Source organism: Antennarius striatus, chromosome 12 (genome assembly GCF_040054535.1).
Source record: "Antennarius striatus isolate MH-2024 chromosome 12, ASM4005453v1, whole genome shotgun sequence".
NCBI lineage: Eukaryota > Metazoa > Chordata > Actinopteri > Lophiiformes > Antennariidae > Antennarius > Antennarius striatus.
In genome coordinates, this window is record NC_090787.1 from 20,521,618 (window position 1) to 20,546,405 (window position 24,788).

At 43.7% G+C, this 24,788-nt stretch overlaps 1 protein-coding gene across 6 annotated transcripts; it reads left to right on the forward strand.

Annotated features, from left to right (window-relative positions):
* The first annotated feature begins 369 nt into the window (after window positions 1-369).
* ankrd50l (ankyrin repeat domain 50-like) lies at window positions 370-17,439 on the forward strand. 6 transcript variants are annotated; one of them, XM_068329987.1, is made up of 6 exons: window positions 370-446; window positions 590-1,790; window positions 2,466-2,535; window positions 6,034-6,749; window positions 12,045-12,262; window positions 12,985-17,439. In XM_068329987.1, exons 4-6 carry the CDS (start codon window positions 6,301-6,303, stop codon window positions 16,521-16,523), a joined length of 4,206 nt encoding a protein of 1,401 aa, XP_068186088.1. In that variant the 5' UTR covers window positions 370-446; window positions 590-1,790; window positions 2,466-2,535; window positions 6,034-6,300; the 3' UTR covers window positions 16,524-17,439. The 6 variants fall into 6 exon arrangements, with proteins under 6 accessions (XP_068186088.1, XP_068186092.1, XP_068186089.1 ...); XM_068329988.1 differs by lacking the exon at window positions 370-446 and having other exon boundaries at window positions 476-1,059; window positions 1,200-1,790; XM_068329991.1 differs by lacking the exons at window positions 590-1,790; window positions 2,466-2,535 and having other exon boundaries at window positions 390-446.
* The last annotated feature ends 7,349 nt before the right edge of the window (window positions 17,440-24,788 follow it).

A 24,788-nucleotide genomic window follows, 5' to 3' on the forward strand; every position in this document is an offset into this window, starting at 1 on the left:
ATCAAATCTCATCTCTCTCTCTCTCTCTCTCTCTCTCTCTCCTTCAGTTGCATTGCAGTATTGAGAATAAGAATAAAGAATAAATTAAGACTAAAGCACATCGGTTTGTATCTTAATGTGTTTGTTATCCTTTAACTTGTAAGGCTGTTGTACCTCCACTCTTCCCTGTCAGAGCCAGCAGCAGTGACACACCGTGTGAACCTTCTCACACTGGGTGCCATCGTGTGCTTTGCTTTTTGCGCAGAAAGGCGCAGAAGCGGCAGACGGACCGGAAGAACCGACGGTAATACGGATTACACACGGCGGTAATACAGATTATACTCGGACGGAACGTCAATCTCACCTCTGAATTAATGATGCCGGGTGTGGGGGTGTGGGGGTGTGGTCACGTGACAGCCGCTGGTCTGACGCCGAGGGGGAGACGGAGACGGAGCGCGCCGTGCCAGGTGAGATCATGTCGGGAGCGCAGAATTCCAAACTCAGACATTATTTGGAAGAAAGATAATCTCACCAGCAGACTGCGTGTGACTTTCGATGTTTTGTTGTTTTATTGTTTACAATGGCGTCTACTGTTTACTGCTGCTCACAGATTTCGGCTTCACTATCCGCGGAAATCTTTGCGCGTTCCTGCTGACGGCCTGTTGCAGACTGGATGGACACGGACTGTGATGCCTCATGATTTGGATAAAAGTTAAAGGGATTTTAATTCACAATCTGAAAGGCCACTCATCTTTCTTTTCTAGTAAATACTTGAAAACCTTCATTCAGTTTCCAAAAGTGAAGAAAGAATGCGTTTTGACTTTCATTCCTCCCCTCCGGACCACATGGGACCAGGTTTTTAGAAACCATCACTCCTGTCAGACCTGCACTGGGTTGTCCAGAGAGGTCACATTTTCTTAAAAGCATCCTGTTGCTCTGCATTTGAAACCCTTGTTACCTTCCCAATATTGATATTAGGATGTTAGGCTATCTCTTATATTTGTTTGTCTACAACACGTGTCAACCTGGGGGCCAAATGTGTCCCGCCACATCATTTTATGTGGCCCGAGAGCATAAAAGGTGATTGTCTAGAAATAAATAGGTCAAAAATGTGTTTTGACCAAAGCTACATTCCCCTATTTTAACTTTGACAAAAATGTTGTGAACAAAGTTAACGTCCTGTCTTGTGTTTGATGTTATTTTTCTTCATTCATTGATAGTTTGATCCTTGATTGATGGAGTTCTGTGGCCCGTTGCTGGTCGCCACAGCTTGTCGTCCTTTTCCATGTCAATCCATATTCTGCACCATCCCCTCTAACACCAACTGCCCTCATGTCCTCAGCATCTTCATTTCTGCCACCTCCAGCTCAGCTTCCTGTCAGCGGAGTTCAATGAAATATTGCCAAGGTGTGGTGAAGATGGTGGGATGTTTGAGGTGGATGTGGGTGATGGTGGCAGTCTTTGGATTAGTTGTCATTTATTTTACCAGAAAGTTTTTTTGTAACTTTTATGATAGTATATAACAATCCAGCAATCAGGATGAAAACATGAACAACTCACTATATTCCACCACTTTGTACAACTGGTTGTGATTTTATTTACAGTTATTGGTCCATCATGAAACAGTTATTTGAAGGAGAGCTCAACTAAAGCTAAACCTTTCTTTAAACAATCTTCACACCAGTTTTGTCCACCCAGAGCTGTGGTTTTCCTCTAAACTGCTGTGTCCAGGTCCTGTCTGGTGTCCAGCTTTGATCCGCGGAGGCCTGTGACACCCCCACATATCCAAAACTGAATCATGCCTCAATTCGGTGAGTTATAAGGCCGCTAGTTCCACAGGTAACGCTATGCTATACCTACAACATACAAGTATCAAGTCGCATTTGGCAATTCCACTGGTCATGTATTTGCCCCTGTATTAAATAGCTTTAGAGCTACCCTCCTATTCTGACCATATTGTATGAATTCCTTTTTTTTTTTTACGCAAAAAATGTAATTAAATGTCCAAGAATGTCACCTAATTTCTTCAAAATGTAGGCAAAAAAATTAAGGATTTATTGCCATTTCTAATTGTATGAAGAATACTGTGTCTTGGTAGATTCTAGCACTTTCATATTAGTTCTTCACAGGTAAATAATTTCTTTTGAATGCTGAAATGCATCCAAGCTATCTTGTTGAAGTATTTTATCCTCTAGTACGTTGCATTGTTGAATTATTTTTTCCGACTAGAGGAATCTCTTGCAGACCGTCTATGCCTTGGCCAAATGTATACTTTACCGTGTTTCTCATGGAACTGTCACTTTACAAACCTCATTCAATTGCAGATTTTCTCAAACAGATTTAGTAATGTTGATGGTTGACACTCATACTTACATGTAACCTGGATCTAGCGCTGATGCGAATGAGGCACACATTGGCACTTTTTTTTACACCTGTCATTTTGGATTTTCAAATCAGATTTCAGTCATTTACAATTGTGTTCTTAGGTTGGGTAAAAAGCCTTCTGCTGACCATGTGATATGGATGCTACATGTGGAATAGATGGAGCATATACAGGTAGGCCTCAACCTACAAACACAATTGGTTCAGAGAGGTTGTTCATAAATTTATTAAATTTCAATCTGTAATCACCATTTGGGGTCATTTGTGAATTTCCCAGTTTGGGATCATTTAAGTATATCTAATGTAATCTATAAATACAAAAGTAATATTCCCTAAGACTCAACAGAACAAGACATAAATCAATATTGAAATAAAATCCTATAGTACCATAATGTAACTTTAACATCTGTACCTCTGTCGAATGAATTTCGCCGTGGGGGTGTAGAGACTAAGCCCAGCTTTAATCCACTGAGGTGTTCCATCACACTGATGTGAATGATGCGCTGATATTCTTCCTGGGAATCAAGAGTCAGACACGGCCCTTTATTACGGTCTCATTTTTTCTTCTTCCTCCTGACGAGCTTCCCACACTCTAGTGTCCACCGCCTGCGGCGAACCGGCTCTCCACCAGCCTCCTTTCGATCACCCAAGACCCGTGTCTGCTGACCTGGTGTTCCATGGTCTGCCTTCGACACTGATTTGATAGGCCTGGGGAACAGGAGCCCCTGAACTGAATGATGTGGGCACCGCCTGTGGACTTGTTGTTGGGGGGGGTTGCTGAACTCCCTGTCATTCGCACGAGGTCGTCTGCCCACGACGGTCTCTGCTCTGATACTTCAGTCACCCTGGCAGCAGCCATGGAGGACAGAGCTGATGGTCTTGTAGCGCAGACTGCAGAGTCTGTCTCTCGATTGCGCAGTCAAGAGCTTCACTGAAGGACTACTGGTGACTAAACTGTACATGAAGGCGTATCGCTGTCAGGTAGACGCGCTTCAACCAACTGGTCATGGACTGGAGCATGTCAGCATACGTGTGCCTGTCAAGACTCTCAATTTCATAGTCCTGGTAGTCTGACATGGTGCTTGAACTCACAGTGCAAAGAGTCTCTCAAGTCAGATTCCCTTACCAATGTCACATAGTCACTTCTCTCCTCTGGGTTCAGCTGGGTACGCCAGCAGGCTGACGCAACCTCCGTCAGCACCAGTGCCAGCTGAAGGGCTATTCTTGTATCAGGCCAGCCTGCCTTAAATTGTACTCGGTATGCCTCCCAGCTGCCTTTGCCCGAGAATTTGGGCCAATCGAAACCCAATAGAGGGCACCATCATGGCTATCCACCTTGCAACATTCAGTTGTCAGTGTGTCACGCTGGGCGTCGCCATCTTTGTCGCAATTGTCGCTGCAACTTTTCTCCGCTGACATGTTTGGCACTGCCATCTTTCTCGGTATCACAGTGGGAATGAGGATCCGATGGGACCCTCTCTGACTGACAGTGCCGCTCCGTTGCCTGCGCCGCGGGGTCAGCTGCTCCCCCAAAGCCACAGGGTAGCTGGCTTTGGCAGTCAGGCACAGACATTGTGAATTTGTCCACCTCCATTTTTACCCTTACCCCGTTGATACCGTAGGCATCCATCGATTAATCTTGCTGGACTCCGGAAAACTTGTACTGAAGGAGGTCAAATCTTGAGCTTCTGACACCAATGTAACACCCCAGGGTGTTCTCTAACGCTCAACAAAGATGACATCCACGTCACTTTCTTTAGCAGACTTTATTTGGCCTCCAGCCACAACAACCATAAGTCAGAACTAAGATGCAAATTCCTGCTCACCGCTCGTTCACACACTCTCACGTCCCCCTCAAAGTCTCACGAACTCACACACAGCCCAACATACACATAGACGAAATCCAGGGCAACAACAACACAACCGTAGCAACACTGACATTAGCACAGGTTATCACACTATCAAATAACAGGTAGTTTGTGACAAGAGTTCTCTTACAGGTAGTCTATAGTCTACATTGCTGACACTAACTTTCATCCTGTTGGCGAACGTCCCCATACATATAAGTACATTGTTCCTTCGTTCACGGTTCAGAAGTTCAAAGAGATGTAGATAAAAAGATGACAGGAAAGACAAAAAGACCACATGAAGTCTGTAAACTGTTCACTTAGACTGGTATTTTCCTGAGTTATTTTGACATGAAATGTGAAATCTTAATCTGTGGGGTGTTACTGTTACGCTGGTCGGTGGAGGTTGCAGCAGAAAGGGGAAGTACCGTAGGCGGATATGGCGGTTCATGGTTGTTCGTATCTACGAATGTTCGTAAGTCAGATGTTTGTATCTTGAGGACTACCTATATTACCAAAAGCATAGCGGCAGACAGAAATTTGTCATTTTTAGAAATCATTGTGTTTGAATTTAGATATTGACACGAGTAGCTTCAAGTTTCTAAATGAGTTATTTTCCATTACATAACATTTGAATGTTAAATTAAGACATGTTTAAACTGGAAGGGCACTCGTATTTCTGCAATGACCCAGCCGCCACTTTTAATGAAAGCAAAGAGCAAATGACAACCTGACAGTTAGTTCAAGCTTTAAACCGTATCTCATAATTAATTTCAAATTAAATAACTTCATTTTTCACCAAGGGGCAATCAAAAAAAGACAAATAAATTAAAACTAATGTTAAAGGAGCTCAAAAAGTGATTGGATATTGCATATATTGTATATTTTTAGTAGAATCCACACTAAAATGCTCTAGTTCCTTCCGAGACAGGAGAACATGCTTCCTTTTTGTGCTTGTAAACACACAATCTGAAATCAACCTGACCTGATTTGAACTTCTGATATTGAAAGCTTCTCAGATTATCTCAATCTGGATGCTTCTCTTTGCTTTGGTCATTGCAGGCTGCATGCCAGCTTTTTCTATGTCAATACGACAAGTAATGACAAGAATGTTGACAACTTAACTGTTTGCTGTTAGTTTTTCTCATTGCTGATGGTAGTGTCCTGCTAAAGCAACACATTGCATAATTTTCCCGTTCATTGATTGGTGCATGTTGGACTGCACATTGTGTGTCATGCATAGATGTGTATGTCTCTGGACTCTGACATTATGTAGGATAAAAAGCTGCAAGGGACTGAGCTCGTAAGTCAAACAACTCCTGATTTAAAATAATATTTGTGCTACATTTTAAAGTTTTTTGTGGATGAATTAGCTGAAACTGAAGCTTGAGATGTTGACCTGCCCTGTGGCTGAACCTTGACCCCATGTAACCCCTCCCACCTGTGAATTGCAGAGTGGTCAGAGTCACTTCAGTCCTCCCACCTGTGCATGTCCTGACATGCTGAGACACACCACGGAAAGGGAGGAGACAAAAACAAGAAAAACCAGAGTGTGAGAGACAGCTGTGTAGAGAGCGAGAGAGGTGTGAGGTGTGAACGGAGGGCTGTGAGGAGCTACATATGTCAGAAAGGGAATTTTATGCTACAGCTGCAATTTGAGATCAGTTTTAAGGGAAAGGGAACAGAATCTGAGAGGAGCAGCTGTGGAGGACGGGGGCCGTGTTGCTCACGTAGGGCTGAGACACTGTCATATCTGTGAAAAGCGTGCTGTCATATCCTCTCTCGACTCATTCCTGTTCCTTCTTTCTTATTTGTTCCTGAACAGCTGCCCGATCTCCAGGAGAAGCACAATGAATGGAACCCTTTTTGCCTTTGGCATGCAAAACCACATGAAAACATGACACATCCAGTTTGTTCCTCATGCCTCAAGATCTGCAAGGAAAGGACAACCCCAAAGAATAATACCTGGATTTGCTCCAAGGAATTTACAGAATAATACCAAGAAGATCACGACTACGGCTACCCGACCCTAAAGAGGAAGAGTCCAAGAGGAGTATGGGACCTGGGGTAAGGGTAGTGAGTTTTTCCCTGGATGTCAGACCCCCGGAAACAAATGAGTAGCAGTGGATTTGGGAGCAGCCCCAGCTTGCTTCAGGGCCGCCGTTTCTACTGCCGGGAATGGGCCCTGGAGAAGCTGCGGTGCTGCCTGGACGCCCGCTCCGTGCCGGGCCAGCCACCAGGGGTTCTTGTGACGGGTGGTCCGGGTACGGGGAAGACTGCCCTGTGCAGCGAGGTGGTCTGGCCCACCTCGCAGGCAGCCACGGCGGCGGGCTTGGCCCCACGCTGCCTTGCCTCCCACTTCTGCCAAAGGGAGGACCACAGGAGTACGGTGTGCTGGAGGTTTGTCCTGGGTCTGGTGGAACAGCTGAAGGCCTCATCTCTGTTGTCTCCTGGCTACAGAGAGATCCTCGACAGCCCGGCGGTGTCCCCCACCCTGGAGCCTCTCACATGTCAAAGAGACCCCGAAGAAACCTTCAAGAGGTTTGTCCGGTCGTCTTCAGATTTACTTTGTTTAATCACTACTTTCTACTGTATTCTTATATGTGATACATCCTGTGAATAATAACATGGCTGCTGATTATATTCAGTGTCAGCAGGAAAACAGGCTTTATCTGATTCAGACGTTGGTGAGAGCAAACAGGCCCTGCCAGTTCCTTTTGTTTTGTAAATGACAAGTTCCAACACTTGATTGTGGTGACCAGAAACACTTCACGTCTGCAGCCACCATACGCCGGGCCAGGAGGCGATAAACTGGTCTGTTTCTATTTATAAGACGAGGCAGGAACACATTGATGATGGTGCTCTGGAACATGAAAGCAGGGACGTTTTTAATTTTTGCAGTTCTAGCGGGGGCTGGATGAAATATTTGAAAAGGTTCCATAATTAGAATATTTTCCTCGATGCAAATCGGTATCGAGGACTGGAAATGTCACCATACAGTTTTGCTAATATGTTACATCGTCATTACTATTTAAAACATTTTTAATTGGAGCAAGAGAAAAAAAACAACACATATCTGTCATGTTATTTCATTTAGAATAATTTTATTGCTCTAGATATCGTTAAGTGTGTTATATTACAAAATATTTTGCACAGTATTACCTTGAGATGTGAGTTCAGTTCATTACATGTCTGAGCTCACAAGTCAAACAACTCGTAAGTCAAACAATATTTCTCCATTTAAAATTACTAAAATTATTTTGATCCATTCCATCCTTGTAAAATGTCACATCTGATGCATTCTGAGCTGCATACATACATTCCAGTCCACTAACATTCAGAAACAGCCTGATAGACCAGCCGCTTGTCTTCAAGGTGTGAAACAGATACTGGAAAACCAGAAAAATGTTTTGCTTCAGTCAGCGACACCTGAAAGATCCTGCACGTATGTAGTTTGCATGTTTCTTACAGAGCAAGTCAAAATAAAAAAAAAGCAAATATAATATGTTATTAATAAATATATTGAAGGACTAGGGTGTTTATTTGCCCTGTTAATGTTTCTGTCTGTAGTGTTGATGTCAGTGAGTCATACAATTGCAAAATGTTTGCGTCCCAACTTGACGCGACACTTTTAATACGAATTTATCAGATTTATGTTGTGTGTTTGGAGCTAAGTTTCATTATTACTTTTTCATATAGGATTTCCTATTAAAGACTATTAAAGACTGGTTTCTAACAAGTCCCTGCAGATGTTTAGAACGTGAACACACAAACAAACAAACCAAAAAAAAATGGCAAAAAGGAGTTCCAAGCCTGTGAACGTCAATCCCGTGTGGCCATCGCTGGGGCAAAGAGACGCCAAGACAGTGACAGGAAAAAGACGACAGGGGCTATTCTTCCTCGTCTTATTTTTATTCCTGCTCTCATAATGCAGCCCATTCAGCGCGCACACAATGGGCCTCCAGTGTGGATGAATGCAACGCTGTAATTTATGACACAACATCCTTCGAAAGAGGGAGAAAAAGAACAAAGAGGTGAAAAATGCCGTACCCAAGTGTCCATCTCTACAGCAGCCAGCGAGGTCCAGGACTCGTCTCTGTTTGCTCTGAGATGAGACAGTCATTTTACACCCCCCCCCCTGTTTGCTTACCTCTGGTGGGGGCATCTACATTCCTCCCAGACTGGCTCACGGCCAGTTTGTGTTTGTGTTTGTGGCTCTCGCAAGAGAAAGTTGCTGCAGGCAAAACTTTTCTATGTGAGGACAGACGTTGTTGAACTGATGAAACATGGGCTGGAATAGACGTGAAAGGGTTGTGCATGGTGGGGGGGGGTGTCCTAAACCAGCTGACCCCTGACTCCTGACGTTGATGTGGTTCTGCTCTCCACGCTGCCTGAAACCTTCATAGACAGATGGGAAGTCCACTGAGGTGTCCTCTGGTTTGGTCCATCTGATGTTCACATTAACTCAGCATCAAGAACACTGAACCCATCAGGGACAAGGACATGGAATTCTGTTGGTAAAGAGCAAAACTAATAAGTGGATTTAGTGGATGGTGCATGGATAAGACTGTAAGTCTTGAAGGATGGATGGAGAGAGACCGTAATGTTTGCTGTGGAGCTGTTCAGGTGCTTGTTGCTAAGTTACCGCTACATGTTGCTTGTTTTTTAATAGATGCGCTCTAATACATTAAAAGGATTAGAAAAACACATTCATGTGGTCACCTGCAACTTTCTTCAGCACTTTGTGTCATAACAACATTACTTTTAAGAATTATTGCAATTTAACCAAAAATAAAAGAGCCATTGTGTTCTCTGGTGACAACATATAGCATAACAACATTTTACACAATGAGTAATCAGTGCCCCCCCCCCCCCCCCATACCCCCCTATATTTTACATACAGTAATTTCTCGTTCCTGGCGCTTAATGCGTTCGAGGAACCGCACGCAAATAACAAATTCCACGATAGAGAGACAAACTATTTTATTATTTACATTAATTTAAGCGTTTCTGAACCCCCCCCCCATACTGATATTAAACCACCTTCTTCTACCTGTATTACCTTTTCCCACACTCTGATAGACTGTTAAAGCACTTTTGTGTCTCATGTAAGTCCCAAACTCACGGAACGTAGCGCACTTCCGGATGCTGTCAGCCAATAGAATTGCGCGTACGGTATCACGTGACTACCTACTAAAAATCAGTGATGTAGTGAAGCCATTTATCATGAAGCACAAGTAAGCGAGGGATTACTGTATTATTTTATGACATTTAATGTTGTTGAGCTTCATCCTTTAGTCCAGTTGTCATAATGTCTGTAATTCAGAATAAAACGTCACTACGGCTGCTGTTATAAACCTTTATATAAGAGTCACATGATGACTAACCATAAGTGTAAAAAAAAAAAGAAGGAACAGTAACTATAAGCAACCAGATTTGGATATTATTCTATTTTCAGATGAACAAACACAAGAATTATTAGTGAGCAAGTTAGAAATCCAATCAAATGATTTCTAGATTGAGTCGTAGTCTAAAAACACAGGTATTCATTAATCCCTAGTCTGATTCTTTGGCTACTAGTCTTATTGGGTTTAGAAAGTGACGCAGCTGCTTTTAGGTCATTTCATTTTCACAGTTTTGTGTGGCAAATTGAATAAAACTGTATTTAATGAACTACCAGAAAGATAGTGACATTCAGAGCTGGCATCATGCATTTATTTACTAGTCAATAACCTCCTGGTGTTGTGTAAACACTTCTGGAGATATTTTTTCGAACAGCAGAGTCTGCTTTTATATAATTAAAAGCCCGCTTTGCTCCTGTTGGCACCAAAAACACACAAACACTTTGGATGAAAAGGTGTGTTGGGTGTGTTTTCTGTACATGACGATTCAAAGTTGTTCTTAAAATGGGTTTAGAAGGAAGCCTGTGTGGTGACTGGACCTTCTGGTCATTCTTAAACACAGACATTAACACTAATAACAGTACACACACACACACACACACACACACACACACACACACACACACACTGGAGTTCAGTCCTGGGGTGACTCATCCTGATGTCATGGGTTAAACACTGTTTGTCACCTGAACCAAAGTTTTTATATTTCTCCAAACATGTTGGAGAAATATATAAATTTTTTTATGTTAAAATGTAGTTCCAGATTTTTTTTTAAATAAGACTCATTACATTGCAATCATTTTTTGTTGTTTTGGAATTATTACACATTTCTTATGATGATTCCTTTTTTTGCAGCCATAGATGGGGAAGAGCGAGTTAGTGCAGTTTCAGACTATTTTTTTTAGATCAAAACACATCAGCAGAATGAATGCAGGTAGTCCTCAACCTATGACCACAATTGGTTCAGAGAGGCTGTCCGTCAGCTAAATCGTTCGTAATATTTGTTAAATTTCAATCTATAAATCTATAAATGCCATTACCGCTCTAAATACTGAAGTACTATTCCCTAAAACTGACCGGAAACAATTACAGGACATAAAAACAACACATAATGAAATAAAATCCTCTAGTACCGTATTCCGCTGCACTCACATGAATGATGCACTGATATCTTCCTCTATGCTCTCTGGTGTACTTCATACAAGCATTTTCTAAAAAGATTTTACACTGATTTTGGCATTGATTTAATGTTTTGAGGTTTTTTGAAACCTTTCAGTTCCATTGCTGTGCACATTTCCTACATTAGTAATGTTGTTTTCTGTTTAAGTGTGTACATGAGTTGAAATTTCAGACATATTACAGGAATGCTACAGGATCAGGAAATGAATACAGGACCTTAAGGAGAGATGGACAGGTGTGTTAGGTTTGTGTGTGCACACACCAGCCCACGTGGGTGTGTATTTGTGTGTAGGCACATACTCGCAGGGTGGAGCAGGAAATTTTGGAAGTTCCAGGAGGCTGAATCACTCTCTGATCACGGGAGGGTGTGTGTGCCGACGGAACTATTTAATAGACACTTAGACTGAGGTGTTTAAACACAGCAGTCTATCTCATAAACCCATTCACGCCTTAATCACCTTGTGAATGATTTATTCTACCTACTCAATGACACACATACTGCCTGAAGAATGAGGTGCCACTTTTATTTTTGCTGTAAACTCTGATCTGTCCCACCAGCCACTGAAACGCACTGGAGTCTAAATATGAAAATTTGAATTTCTACCTGAGGAAATTTGGAGTGTTTTGAGTATTTTGATAGACTCTGATAGGCTGTTTAAGCCACTTTTGTGTCTCTCGGAACGTAGCGCACTTCTGGATGCCGTCAGCCAGTAGAATGCGCGTATGGTATCACGTGACTGCCTACCAAAAATCTGCGATGAGGTGAAGTTGCAAGCGTTGTTATGCTGTTAGTCCATCAATCGTATGAAAATCCATGGCCACTTCTGATTTAGTGCAAAGGAAATGATGGAACCCACAGGTGGAAGGGCTTCACCTTTACTCCTAGAGTATCAAGTTACAGTACACAACTAATATTCAGTTTTATATGGGGTTCATCCTCTTACATGTTTACCACTGGTATAAAAGTAAAGTAGGGTGATCCATCAGCACAAGAAAGAAACAACGAGATGTTCTCCTGTCTGACGTGGACTGGCCTCCAGTCAGGCATTGACTTGATGTGGTGGATTTATATGCAGAATTGTTTGACCTGCTGTGTTCATCTGTGATGCGTTGGACTGCTGTCAGAGAGAGGTCAAGCCCCAACACCCATTTCTTTCCAAGTTCTTTAAATGCCCAGGATTTCTACAGTATTTACGAGGCTTTTTCAATTCAATTTCCATCTTTGTGTGTCTTCCTCTTTCTTCCATGTACTTAGAGCAGTGTTAGGACCCCTGTTGGACATCCCTCCACCTGTCCAGAATCTGATGGTGGTGGTTGATGACCTGGATGTGGGATATGAAGCAGCTGAAGTAGGTGGAAAAAGCCGCTCTATTGCAGAGCTCCTGGCCTGTAATCAACACCTGCTGCCTGGCTGGCTGCTGCTGGTTTGTTCTGTGCGTCGTCAAAACAAGGCTGTGTGCAAAACTTTCTCAGGTATGAAGGAACACGGACTTAAATGTTATAAATTAAAATCGATTATTTCATTTGATGATATTTGGCATGTTATTATTTGGTTGATCTTAAAACTCACATTAGTAATGTGTCCAATGTTTGAGAAACTACAAATCAATAAATACAGTGGTTCAAGTCAAATGTAGCTATCATTTATATTAACAACCTTAATAAGATCATTATTGTGTCCAAGCTAACCCTTTAAAGTCAAAGTATGAAATTTGATACACTTGGATTTCAGGATGTTGAGACTTCTACATCACAAGTTGGATACTTTCTTATGAACAACCTGATTTATACCATCAGAGACATGCATCTGCATTCTGCATGTGTAAAAATTCTGCATTTAGAAAAAAATTAATAAATTAAAGCTAATCTATACAAATTAATTAAAAATGTTTGAGAAATTTGTCAAAAGGCTTCATTAAGATTTTATTTTCTAAAAATCAGATTTTTTTTCCTGACATTTCCTTTTTCAGGCTGTAATGGGCTAAATTAATTAACTGTGATTAAAATAATTGTTTACTGTAACTGTTTTAACTGTTAAAGCACTTTGAAATGTCTGCTGATATGATTGAGTGCTATATAAAGATTGATTGATTGATTGATTGATTGATTGATTGATTTAGGAAAGTTAAGGTCTATGCCAATTGCATGAAATATCAAGGTTGAAAAAGATGTATTACTCTTTTTCTGTGTGGTAGGTTTTCGTAGGCTCTGTCTGGATGACTTGCGGAAGCCCCCTGCAGTTCAAGACGTGCAGCACTACATCCTCTCCCGACTGGATGATGATGCAGCCCTTCGCCATCAGCTCACCCCTGACACAGCCGCCATGCTGAATCTGCTCCACATTAAGAGCAGCGGATGCTTCCTCTTCCTTGAGCGTGTACTCGATGGCGTGGCAGGTGCACTGGTGGGTCTCAGGGAGATCCGGGACATCCCTGGGACTCTCAGTGGTCTCTACCTCTGGCTGTGCCAGAGACTGTTCCCTCGAGGACTGTATGTCTTTGTCAGGCCTGTCCTTAATGTACTCTTGGCTGCCCCCAGGCCCCTCACTCCCCAGCAGCTGTTCACAGCAGTCTGGACTCATGACACCTTACTGAGTTTGGAAGACTTTGAAAATAAGCTCCAAACCCTCTCTCCGTTACTAAACGACGGCCCTGGTGGAACCAAACTACTTTTTCATGCCAGCTTTGCTGATTGGCTGACGGATGTTAAGTATTGCACTCAGAAGTACCTGTGTAGCAGAGCCGAGGGTCACAGTATGCTTGCCATGGCTTTGTCTTTGCAGGGACCCCACCTGGACACTGAGGACACTTGTCAGCTAGCCACACATTTGGTTTGCTCAGGTCACCATAAGAACAACCCTCCTTTGTTGTCACTGTGGATGCTTTGGATGGGTGTGCCCACTTTTACTGCTGGTAGCTGTGGTTCCCTCACATCATCTTTAATTCAGCCTCCTGTTCTGGTTAGTCGGGAAGTTCTACAGCTTTTGACGAGGACTGGGCTCATCTCTGCAGACCATTGTGCACATGCAGACTTAAGCATTGGAGTGAATTGTGCAACTGAAAAGGAAACTATTTCACAACAAGAGTTTGAAATGGAGTTGTCTGTAAAGAAGATGCTAGAAAGTGGGGTGTCAGTAAACCACCACACTTCTACAGATGGACAGACTTTGCTGACCAGTGCAGCTCACCAGGGTTCTGCAAATATAGTCAAGCTTCTCCTAACTCACGGATTTGATCCAATGAAAAGTGACCATCATAGTCAAACACCACTGATTTTGGCCTCCAAGCAGGGTCACATCAGTGTGTTGAAGGTGCTGCTGGAATGGGCAACAAGTCACGAGCCACAAAAAATGCAAATGATGGAGCACATTGACAATGATGGCTGGACCGCGTTGCGGTCTGCAGCTTGGGGAGGACACAGTGAGGCTGTCCGACTTTTGCTGGATGCAGGAGCAGATGTGGATGGGTGTGATGGTGAGGGCCGTACTGCTCTTAGAGCTGCTGCGTGGGGGGGTCATGAGGAAATCGTCCTGATACTTCTGAACTACGGTGCGCAGGTCAATAAAGCTGACAACAACGGCCGCACACCACTTATTGCTGCCGCATATATGGGACATCCTGAAACTGTGGAAATGTTGCTGGAGCACAATGCGGAAGTTAATTTGGCAGATGGAGATGGACGCACTGCCCTCTCAGTGACTGCCCTCTGTGTCCCTACAGCAGCTGGAGTCAAAGGTTATGGTGAAGTAGTAAGTCTGTTACTGGACCAGGAAGCAGATCCAGGACACAGAGACCATGATGGAATGACGCCATTACTTCTTGCAGCCTATGAGGGCCATGATGACATAGTTGAACTTTTGTTAGAAGCTGGTGCTGATGTAGATGAGACTGCTCATACTGATAGTAATGTCTCCGCTGCAGCTGCTGTTACTCCCTTGCTGGCAGCTGCAGCCATGGGCCACATGAAGACGGTGTCACGGCTCCTTTTCTGGGGAGCAGCTGTAGATGCCATTGATTGTGAAGGTAGAACAGCACTTTGCCTCGCAGCAGCAAGAGGCAGTGTTGAACTTGTTCATGCCCTACTGGACCGAGGTCTGGATGAGAACCACAAGGATGATCTTGGTTGGACTCCACTGCACGCGGCTGCCTGTGATGGTCATCGAGCCGTGTGTGCTGCTTTGACAGAGCAAGGCAGCATGGCACGTGTTGGAGAGATGGACATTGAAGGACGCATCCCTCTTATACTGGCTGCCCAGGAAGGTCACTGGAGTACGGTCAAGTTGTTGTTGGACAGACGTTCCCCTATTGATCACAGAGCATATGATGGACATTCAGCCTTGAGTGCTGCCCTCCTGGAGGGCCAGGTTGAGGCTGCTGAGCTGCTCATGAGACGTGGAGCAGATACAGACGTCCGGGATGCAGAGGGAAGACCTCTGCTCTACCTTCTGGTGTTAGAGGGTTGCCTTGAAATGGCTACTCTCCTCATAGAGAAAGGGGGCGTGCCCTTGGAATCCAAAGACTCTGAAGGTCGTACAGCGCTTCATGTGGCCTCCTGGCAGGGATCCGTGGAACTTGTAGACCTACTTTTAAAGCACGGAGCTGACCCAAATGCACAAGATGCAGAAGGGAGACCACCACTGCATTCCGTGGCCTGGACAGGACATGCCATTGTAGGGTATCATCTCCTGAAAGCCAATGACATCAAGATAGACCTTTCTTGCCGTCAGGGAGCAACGTCTCTGAGCATCGCTGCCCAAGAGGGACACTCTAATATTGTTGCAATGCTTCTGAAAAGGGGTGCAAATCCTGATCATGTAGATAAATATGGCCGAACTCCAGTCAGAGTGGCTGGGAAACATGGGCATTTTAACATAGTCAGGCTTTTGCAGACTTATGGAGCCAAACCATATGTGGGCCTGTCGTCTAATTCAGGTGCTTTCTCATCTATAAAACCCATCAAGAGCCTCTCCTCAAGCATCTCAGAGAGAAATGGAGGTGAAGTCACTGCCACTACCTCCTCCTCTTCAGTGTCTTCTCCCAGCTCCACTGCAGAAAGATTCCACTCCATGCAGAGCTCCCAAACTTCATCTACCTGCCATTCACTGGCCACAGTACAGACTGTGCCAGCGGACAGCCTCAGTTTTATTCAACAGATCCAACAGCACTCACTTCCCCGCAGTCGTAGCCGTCCCTCCACCCTCCCCCCAACAGGGAGCTCAGGTGTTGTTAGCTTCCGTGGAAGCAGCCAGAGGTATCCCAAAGGCAGTCCTCCGCCCATTGTTTGCACAGTCACTGCTCTTGTGCACAACTGTGAGATGCCTCAGAAAGGTTTGTCATCAGGACTTGAATGTCAAGACAAAATGAATAGACAAAACCCAGAACTGATAAAAGCAGACAAAAACAATTGGTACTCTGTCATGGCTTCGCTTGGTATCAAGCCAGAGCAAGAGGGCCCTGCATTACATTGTACAAACAGAGAGAGTCCTCCTCTAGGCTACCCACATAGGCTTCAAAACTCAATTCAAGTTGAATCTTGGGATTTTGTTCCCCAGAAGGACATTTTGTCACATCCCTGCTACAGTCTTACCCCAGTCCAACCCTGTAGTGCCTTGCAAGACAATATTATGGTCACTATGACAACCACAGACCCACAGCTTAACCTAAAACAGGCCATAAAACTGCAATTTGAAGGTCCTACCAGTGCCGCTTTACACAAAAGAGAGACCTCTCTGTGATAGATGCCCCACTTTACTGAGCAACAGTATGTGAATTATTTCTGAAAATGTATCAACAGAAAAATCAGTCATTTGATTTCAGTGTCGCCAGTGTGAGGAATTTTCTTTCTTTGGACTCAATGACAAATTAATATATTAGAGTTTATTCATTTAGTTGACTTGAATAAATAATTGTAAATGGGCTTATTTTGAGAAATATGCTTTCTTTAATCTAGAAAACTTTTTTGTAGTATTTGGAATGTTGCACATTTCAAGAAGTCTCTTTTCACAGTGTACAATAGCTTTCTGGGTTGAGGGGACAGGGGAAGTATCCCTTTCTCCATCTCTCTTCTGACATACAAGGGAAAATGAACTGAATGACATTCCTGCCTTTCCATTGGCTGTTGTGTGTGTTGAGAAGGGCTCTCATAGATAAGGAGAGGCTTATTCATTTAAAGCATAACTCTTATTTCCCCCCTTATTTTTCTTATTTTACTGAATAACCCTTCTTTTTATAGAATGAAACTGTCTAGTTTGGGTTACCTTTAAATTATTTTTTCTAGTGATGGTCGCTTTTAAGCTGTAAACAACTTTGAATAACATTCAGCCCGTGGCCTAATCTTTTTTATTCTAGGAACAGCCTTCATACCTCATAGGTCCATGACAACGAACCAAGAATAGATTGTAGGACAACAACCTACCAAAGCCAGACACATTGCAAGATTTATGATAAAAATTGTAAAAGACAACCAAGTTTACTGAACCAACTGCGTCTTTGAGCCGGCAGGAAGAAAAGTGAGAGTTGGACCGTAAATATGAGGGTGTGTTTGGGAGGGTTTTTTTTTTAAATCCGAGGCCTAAATAAATGTCTAGTTCTTTACAATTTTTATTGAATTAATATTTTAAATGCATTTGTTCATTAAAATGGCAAATGGTGCAATAACTTGTCTACCTCTTCTTATTTGTGAATGAGTCTATGGGTTTAAAACTTTTCACAACACTTAGATAGATAGATAGCTGGATATTTTATTAATCCCGGAGGAAATTGTATATATCCACTGCTCAGGCATTACATAATGAATAATACTGGATAAACACCAGGAGAAAAAGAAACACTGACATCACAGGACATACCACAAGACATACATTACACTAGCAGACACATGCAGCACTAACAGGACTTATATACTAACTATAACTAAAATATAAACACTAAAAAATTAAAATATAAACAATATAAAATTTAAAAAATATAACAGTATTAAAATATAAACAGTATAAAACTAAAATATAAACAGTATAAAATTAAATCCATTCAACCGTGTGCTGACCTCGCCACCCCCCCCCCCCCCCGCTCCTCCTAAGAGAGTCATTGTACCCCCTGATGGTACGGGGCACGAAGGAGGACCTCAGCCTCTCTGTGGAGGCGCTGTGTGACAGCAGTCTGCTGCTGAAGGTGCTTCTCTGCTGGGAGAAGGTGGTGTGTAGGGGGGGCTGGTGTTGTTCATGATGGCCTTAACTTTAGACATGGTCCTGCTCTCCAGAAGCGTCTCCACAGAGTCCAGGCTCAGCCCGACCACTGAGCCCGCTCTGCGGATGAGTCTGTTCAGACGGTCCATATCTCTTTTCCTGGCCCCCCCACCCCAACACACAATGGCGTATGACAGCACACTGGAGACTACGGACTGATAGAACATGAAAAGGAGCTTAGGACAGATGTTGAAGGAGGCCAGCCTCCTTAGGAAGTACATCCTGCTCTGCCCCTTCTTGTACACACAGTCCGAGTTGAGTGACCAGTCCAGTCTGCTGTCTAGCTGCAGTCCCAGGTACTTATAGTTTTCTACCACCTCCACCTCACTGCCTTTGATGATCACCGGCTGTGGAGAGGGAGGTGCCCGCCGGAAATCCAGCACCATCTCCTTTGTCTTGGAGACGTTGAGCTGGAGCTGGTTATGTTGGTACCACTCCACGAAGTCAGCCACCAATGCCCTGTACCCCCCCTCATCACCCTCCCGGATACATGCCACTATCGAAGTGTCATCGGAGTACTTCTGTATGTGGCATGTATCCGAGTTCTGCTTGAAGTCTGATGTGTAGAGGGTGAAGAGAATGGGGGAGAGAACGGTCCCTTGTGGCGCCCCCGTGCTGCTGGCACCATAGAAGACAAACAGTCCCCCATACGGACGTACTGGGGTCTGTCCGTTAGGTAGTCCGTAATCCAGCTCACGAGTTAGGGGTCCACAGCCATGAAGGTCAGTTTTTCCTGCAGGAGCCGGGGCTGGATGGTGTTGAAGGCACGCGAAAAGTCGAAGAAGAGCACTCTGACGGCACAGCCCCCGGCGTCTAGGTAGGAGAGTATGCGGTGGAGGAGGTACAAGACAGCGTCGTCAACCCCAACCTTGGCCTGGTAGGCGAACTGGAGAGGGTCCATAGCACCCTGCACCTGTGGACGCATGAGCTCCAGGACCAGTTGCTCTAGGGTCTTCATTACATGGGAGGTAAGAGCGACTGGTCGGTGGTCGTTGAGCTCAGTAGGGCGTCCTTTCTTGGGTACAGGGACAATGCAGGAGGTCTTCCACAGTGACGGGACCCTCCCCAGCCGCAGACTGAGGTTGAACAATTGTTGCAGGGGGTCCCCTAGTTCCGACGCACAGGCTCGGAGGAGTCTTGGGGAGACCTTATCTGGTCCAGCCACCTTATAGGGACGGAGCCTCCTCAGCGTTGTCGTCACCAGGTCTGCAGTGATGATGGTCTCCGTCGTGGTGGGAGCAGGAGGTTTTGGCGAGGTTGGAAGTCCAATGGTTGAGGTGGGGCCGTTGAGCTTCGCATTTCTTGGAGTGGGCTCGGGAGAAGTGGCAGGGGTGGAAGGAGAGGAAGCACAGGAGGAGGGAGCATAAGTGGAGCGGTTTGCAGGACCGGAAGAGGCCTGGGACGAGGAGCCGGGAGTGGTGGGGGAGCTGAACTGATTGAAAAAGCTGTTTAGTTCATTCGCTCGTTCAATATTCCCCTCCACAGTCCTGCACCCTTTCCTGTGTCCGGTGATGGTTCTCATCCCATTCCAGACCTCTCACACCTGGTTGCGCCCCAGCTGCTTCCCCAGCTTCCTCCTGTACGCCTCCTTGGCTTCCCTCAGGCAGAGTCTCACTTCGTGCTGGGCCTTCCTCATCTCCTCCTCGTTCTTGCTCCTGAACGCCCGCTTCTTCCTGTTCAGGACAGCCTTGACTTCCTTGGTTACCCATGGTTTGTTGTTGGGGTAACACCTGATTGTCCTGACAGGGGCCTCGGTGTCCTCCCCGTGTGAGCCCACAATAACATCCCAGTCGGTGGTCTGGAAGCAGTCCCTCAGCATCTCCTCTGCTTCTGGGGACCACCTCCTGACCTGCCATGTTGTTGGCGGCAGCCGCTTCACCAGCGGGATGTAGGTGGGCTGTAGGTGCACTAGGTTATGGTCTGATTTACCTAGTGGAGGGAGGGGGGTGGCGGTGTGTGCCTCTTTAGCATTAGTGTAGAACAGATCGATGGTTCTGTTCTTCCGTATGGGACAGTCTACACACTGGACCATTGTGGGGAGAGATGAGCCCAAGGTGACTTTTCATGTCAAACAAAGGTGTGTGTGTGTGTGTGTGTGTGTGTGTGTGTGTGTGTGTGTGTGTGTGTGTGTGTGTGTGTGTATACAGGTGGGTCTTAATATACAGTGCTGATGCACTTCCTGGTAAGTCCAACACACCACTTAATGTTTGATTACTGTTTTATTTCCATTAAATTTCTCAGTAACTCAGACAGTAGTTAACGTTAAATAAATTTATAATAAATTTGTTCGTATCTCCGAATGCTCGTAAGTCGAATGTTTGTAAGTTGAGGACCACCTGTGTGTGTATGTGTTTATCAACATTTGCCCTCATCCAGGTCTAGTTCCTAACATTATTAATATTTATACAGTATTTCGCACAAGTATGAGGACCTACTCAATATAAAGTCCTTCTCGACACTTCCATGACAACGGTTTCCATAGATTTTCCCTGAATATAAAGCACATTCATTAGCTAAATGGCACGCAGAGAGTGTATACACCTGCTTTCCCTCCCAAAGGTCCACCTTTTCACAAAATTCTCATTTTAAAATCTGTTCACCAATAATAACCTCTTCTCTGTCATAGGCAGAGGTAAAAATGTACACCAGTTTGTCTATTAGTTATATTTCATGTAGATTCACTTATTCTTGCTATTTAACATATATAAACTAAATTATAAAGAGATTAATATTGTGTTTTTGAGTATCACCAAGTCACAAGTTATAATAGACTTTCAACTCCACTGTTTATTGAACTTAAGAGAAACCGCCATGGAATATTTCTGCTTTAGAAGAGGACTGAAGATGAAACTGCTCTATCACAGCTACGTACTGTGAACTAAACTGTTAAGTGAATGGGTGAGTGGTGACACATCGTAACTATAATGAGTAAAAACGACAGTTAAGACTAAGGTAACGGATAAAGTACAGCTGATGTAACCATGGAAATACAAAACCGTGGCCAGTCCCTATTTGTATCACTGATAACATCTAAGAAAATGTGTTCCATATGTAATGTCTGCAAAATACATTTGAAATGAGAGGTATGACCAAGATAAAAACTATAAATGTTTTGAAGAAACAAATATTGTCTCAAACCAGTATGGGCATCAGATTTTGAAGGCCAATCCATGCACTAGATGTGATTTGCAATTTTTTGACGAGATTGGAAAGTCTATCTACATTTGTTTGGTGAGTGCAGGAGAAATGTTTCTTGAAACATGTCAAATATGTATCTGTTTAGTAAAACGGAGGGCTGGCTTGTGGAAGTTAAAAAGTGGAATGGGAAATCTGAATGACAGGATGAGCAGCTGGCGAGGAAACAACAAGGCTTGCTGATTGGAGAACAATGGTAAAACAGGACAGACCATCAGCTCGGAAACACGTGGAGCTACTTGATGGGATACAGGAAGATGCAGGCTGCAGGGAGGCAGATGTAGTTTACAGGGATTTACAGATTGCTGATGTTGTATCCCAATCAAACTAGAGATTTAAATCTGTTGGGATCACATGCAGAAGCATCACTTATGGCAGCATCTAGTGGCAGTGGCAAAAAATACTACTCGCAAGTCAACCATTTCCCAATTTAAATAACTGAAATAATTTTACTCTGTTCCATACTTGTAAAAAATGTTTTTAATCAACTAATTTGCATGCATGCTTTACCTGTGTTATCATTAATAATACATAAGTTATGTAATCAATTACAAAGTATGAGAAGAATTGCAAAAACTCACAAGAACACACGAGCTACGTCTACTCCAAGAAAATGAGATATTGTATTGATCCGCCAACTAACTGTGGTTTAACAAAGCACAGCATTCATTTCGGATTTTTTCATACACGGAACAAAAATATGGACAGAGCAATGGCTAGTATCTCAAATAAGTCATGTGTCATGCAGCTTGTATCTTGAGGTACCCTACTATATTTGATCTTTCACATCTGATGCATTCTGAGCTGCATACATACATTCCAGAGCACTAACATTCAGAAACAGCCTGATAGACCAGCCGCTTGTCTTCAAGGTGTGAAAGTGATACTGGAAAACCAGAAAAATGTTTTGTTTCAGTCAGCAACACCTGCTCGTATGGAGTTTGCATATGTTTCATATTTTATTGAACTGAAAGTTCAATAAAATATGAGCAATTTAGTAAAAATTCTCATTTTAATTTTGCATGGTCAATTTATAAAATTAAGGAACTGCGGAAAAAAACATTTCAGTTGTTAGAGTTGACCAGAAGATCACGGATAAGCCATTAAGATTTCAAGATTATGAAATATTTAAGCTGTTTTAAAGATAAAGAGGCAAAGGAGAAACTTTGCCCATACTTCCCTCTCCCCAGACACCTCTTCCAGCTCTTCGGGGGGGGGGGGGGGGTCCGAGGCATTTCCAGACCAGGAGGCATTTGAAACAATGCCCAAGCCACCTCCACTGGCTACGGAGGAAAATCATTTTAGTCGCTTGTATCCAGGATTTTGTACTTTTGGTCATGACCCAAAGCTCGTAACCATAGGCAAGAGGAGAAACAGATTGACCAATAAATGGTGATCTATTTTGACTCAGCTGCTTCTTCACCATGACAGACCTGTACAACGATTACATCACTGCATCCCCCGCACCGATCTCTTTGTCAATCTAACAATAACTTCACCTCTTCCCCAGAGTCTCTGTGCTCCATGTCCTCACAGGTTTCCTCAGATCTCCTAACCGTAACCATAAAGACACTGAGTCTATCTGGCCTATCTGCCACTCTCTCTGTCTCTCTTTCTTTTAAACCTGAATCATGCTGATCCTTTCCCCGTAGAGAGTTTTTCTCTTTTCTCTAACGACTCTGGGTCAGACCCGATCAGCCTCAGTGACAGTAATGCAAAAAATTATAAATTGATGGTAAAGATTTTAAACAATGGTAAACTTAAAGATCATGTTGACACACCATGGAGGGTTCACCTTGGTCTGGCGCCGGGTGTGAACCCTTCATGGGAGAGTTCTACAAGCCGCCAATGGAGGCCGTCAACAGTTTTATTTTTCAGTTTTAATCCAAATATGTCGGAAAACTGTCTGTTATGTTCTCACAGAGAAACAGTTTTTCACTGCTACCTAGACTGTCAGAGACTCGGCAATCTGTTCCTGTTTTTAGAGAGAATCTTTCTCTCATTCAGTCATGTTTTCGACAAACAGGTGTACATTATTAGTTTGAAACGTAGGAAGAATCAAAAAAAAGGATTGGCAGATTCTAAACTTTCTTCTGGGCCAAGCAAAGACGGAGATTCATCTAAGCAGGAGGAAACAAGGTTGAAGGTTCGTCTGACTGCAGTGCAGAAGTCATTTTAAGAAGAATGTGTTCAGCTGGAATCAGAACTATTTTAACTATTTCAGAGCTAAGAATGATTTAGACACTTTTAAGAACCTATGGTGTGTCAAAGGTGTCATATGTTCCGTGTTGAGTGGGAACTTGTGTTCAGTCAGTGGTTGGTTTATGTCACGTACAGTATATTTTGCTTATGTTCCTACATTTCATATTACTTGTTGTTGAAATTTGAGTTCCTGTTTACGTGAATCTCTTTTGGATTTTGTGTCAACGTGACTATCTTGTATTTCGACTTTTATGAATAAACGTGACTTAAAAAATCAAAAATCAAATCTTACCCTGTCTTTATCTTCACTGTATTTTTCCACCCAACCGGTCAAGGTAGATGACTGCCCTCCAGTGTCTGGGTCCTGCCCAAGGATTCTTCCTCAATGAGGGAGTTTTTCCCCGCTGCTGTCGCTTATACTTGCTCTGGAGGGTCCAGTTTGCTTTGTCTGCCTGTAAAAGCACTTTGAAATATCTGTTGATGTGATTAAGCGCTTTACAAATAAAAGCTGATGGATTGAAACTGATTCCGTCCTTCCCTCACTCATGAACAACACTCCCAAGATTCTCCCCCTTGAATTGTCACCTTATTGTGATGTGGGAGCTTGAGTGCCCAAATGATCCTAGGAGCTGTGTTATTGGGGGCTTTATGTTCCCTTTATGGCACGGGCCGGACTAAGAGCAGTTCAAAAACCCCTATGAAGAAAAGAAAATCGAGGACAATGACGACGCAACCAGGTCCTCAGCGGAGGAAGGCCTAGGTTTGAGACTCGAGCACCTGCTGACCGAGCCTCTGCCCAAGGGGCCCGACGGGGCTCAGCCCAAAAGAACGACATGGGCCTAACCTCTGGTGGATTCAACACCTGCTGAAGGAACCATACGATTGGGGGGCAGTCGACAGTGCAGGGCTCGACGGCCCAATTCCCAGACAAGGAGTAACAGATCTCTCTATTTATAATGAGAACACAAATAACAAGTTCTCAAGCGTTTGGCTTATAAAAAGTCATGCTCATGTAGGTTCAGCTTCTTTATTTTTAACCCAGGACACGTTCAGCATACTCTGGGTCTCATTAGGATTAGAGGCTGTATGGTATTCATCTTATACATAAATCCCAGTTAAACCACTGCATGAGTCCAGGCCATAAATGGGCAAGTGTGGATGATTAGAGATCAATAGCTTGCACAAACGGTTTGATCTGCAGAGAGGTTGATATTAATATCTTCCAATTGACTTTAAAAAGCAAGCAAAGCTCTTATTTCATTAGTCACTTGGCAACAAATATGAGCAAGTGGGTGTTAGACCTATGAGATTTCTCCTTTAAGTCTTTGTGTGCAAGTTCATTTTCTTTTTATGGTTTTC

What these genes read in the sequence shown, in the direction of transcription:
- ankrd50l (XM_068329987.1), top strand. Translation starts at nt 6,301, where the DNA reads ATGTCAGACCCCCGGAAACAAATGAGTAGCAGTGGATTTGGGAGCAGC. An exon ending in CCCGAAGAAACCTTCAAGAG is followed by an intron (nt 6,750 to 12,044) that starts GTTTGTCCGGTC and finishes CCATGTACTTAG; the next exon opens with AGCAGTGTTAGGACCCCTGT. An exon ending in TGTGTGCAAAACTTTCTCAG is followed by an intron (nt 12,263 to 12,984) that starts GTATGAAGGAAC and finishes TCTGTGTGGTAG; the next exon opens with GTTTTCGTAGGCTCTGTCTG.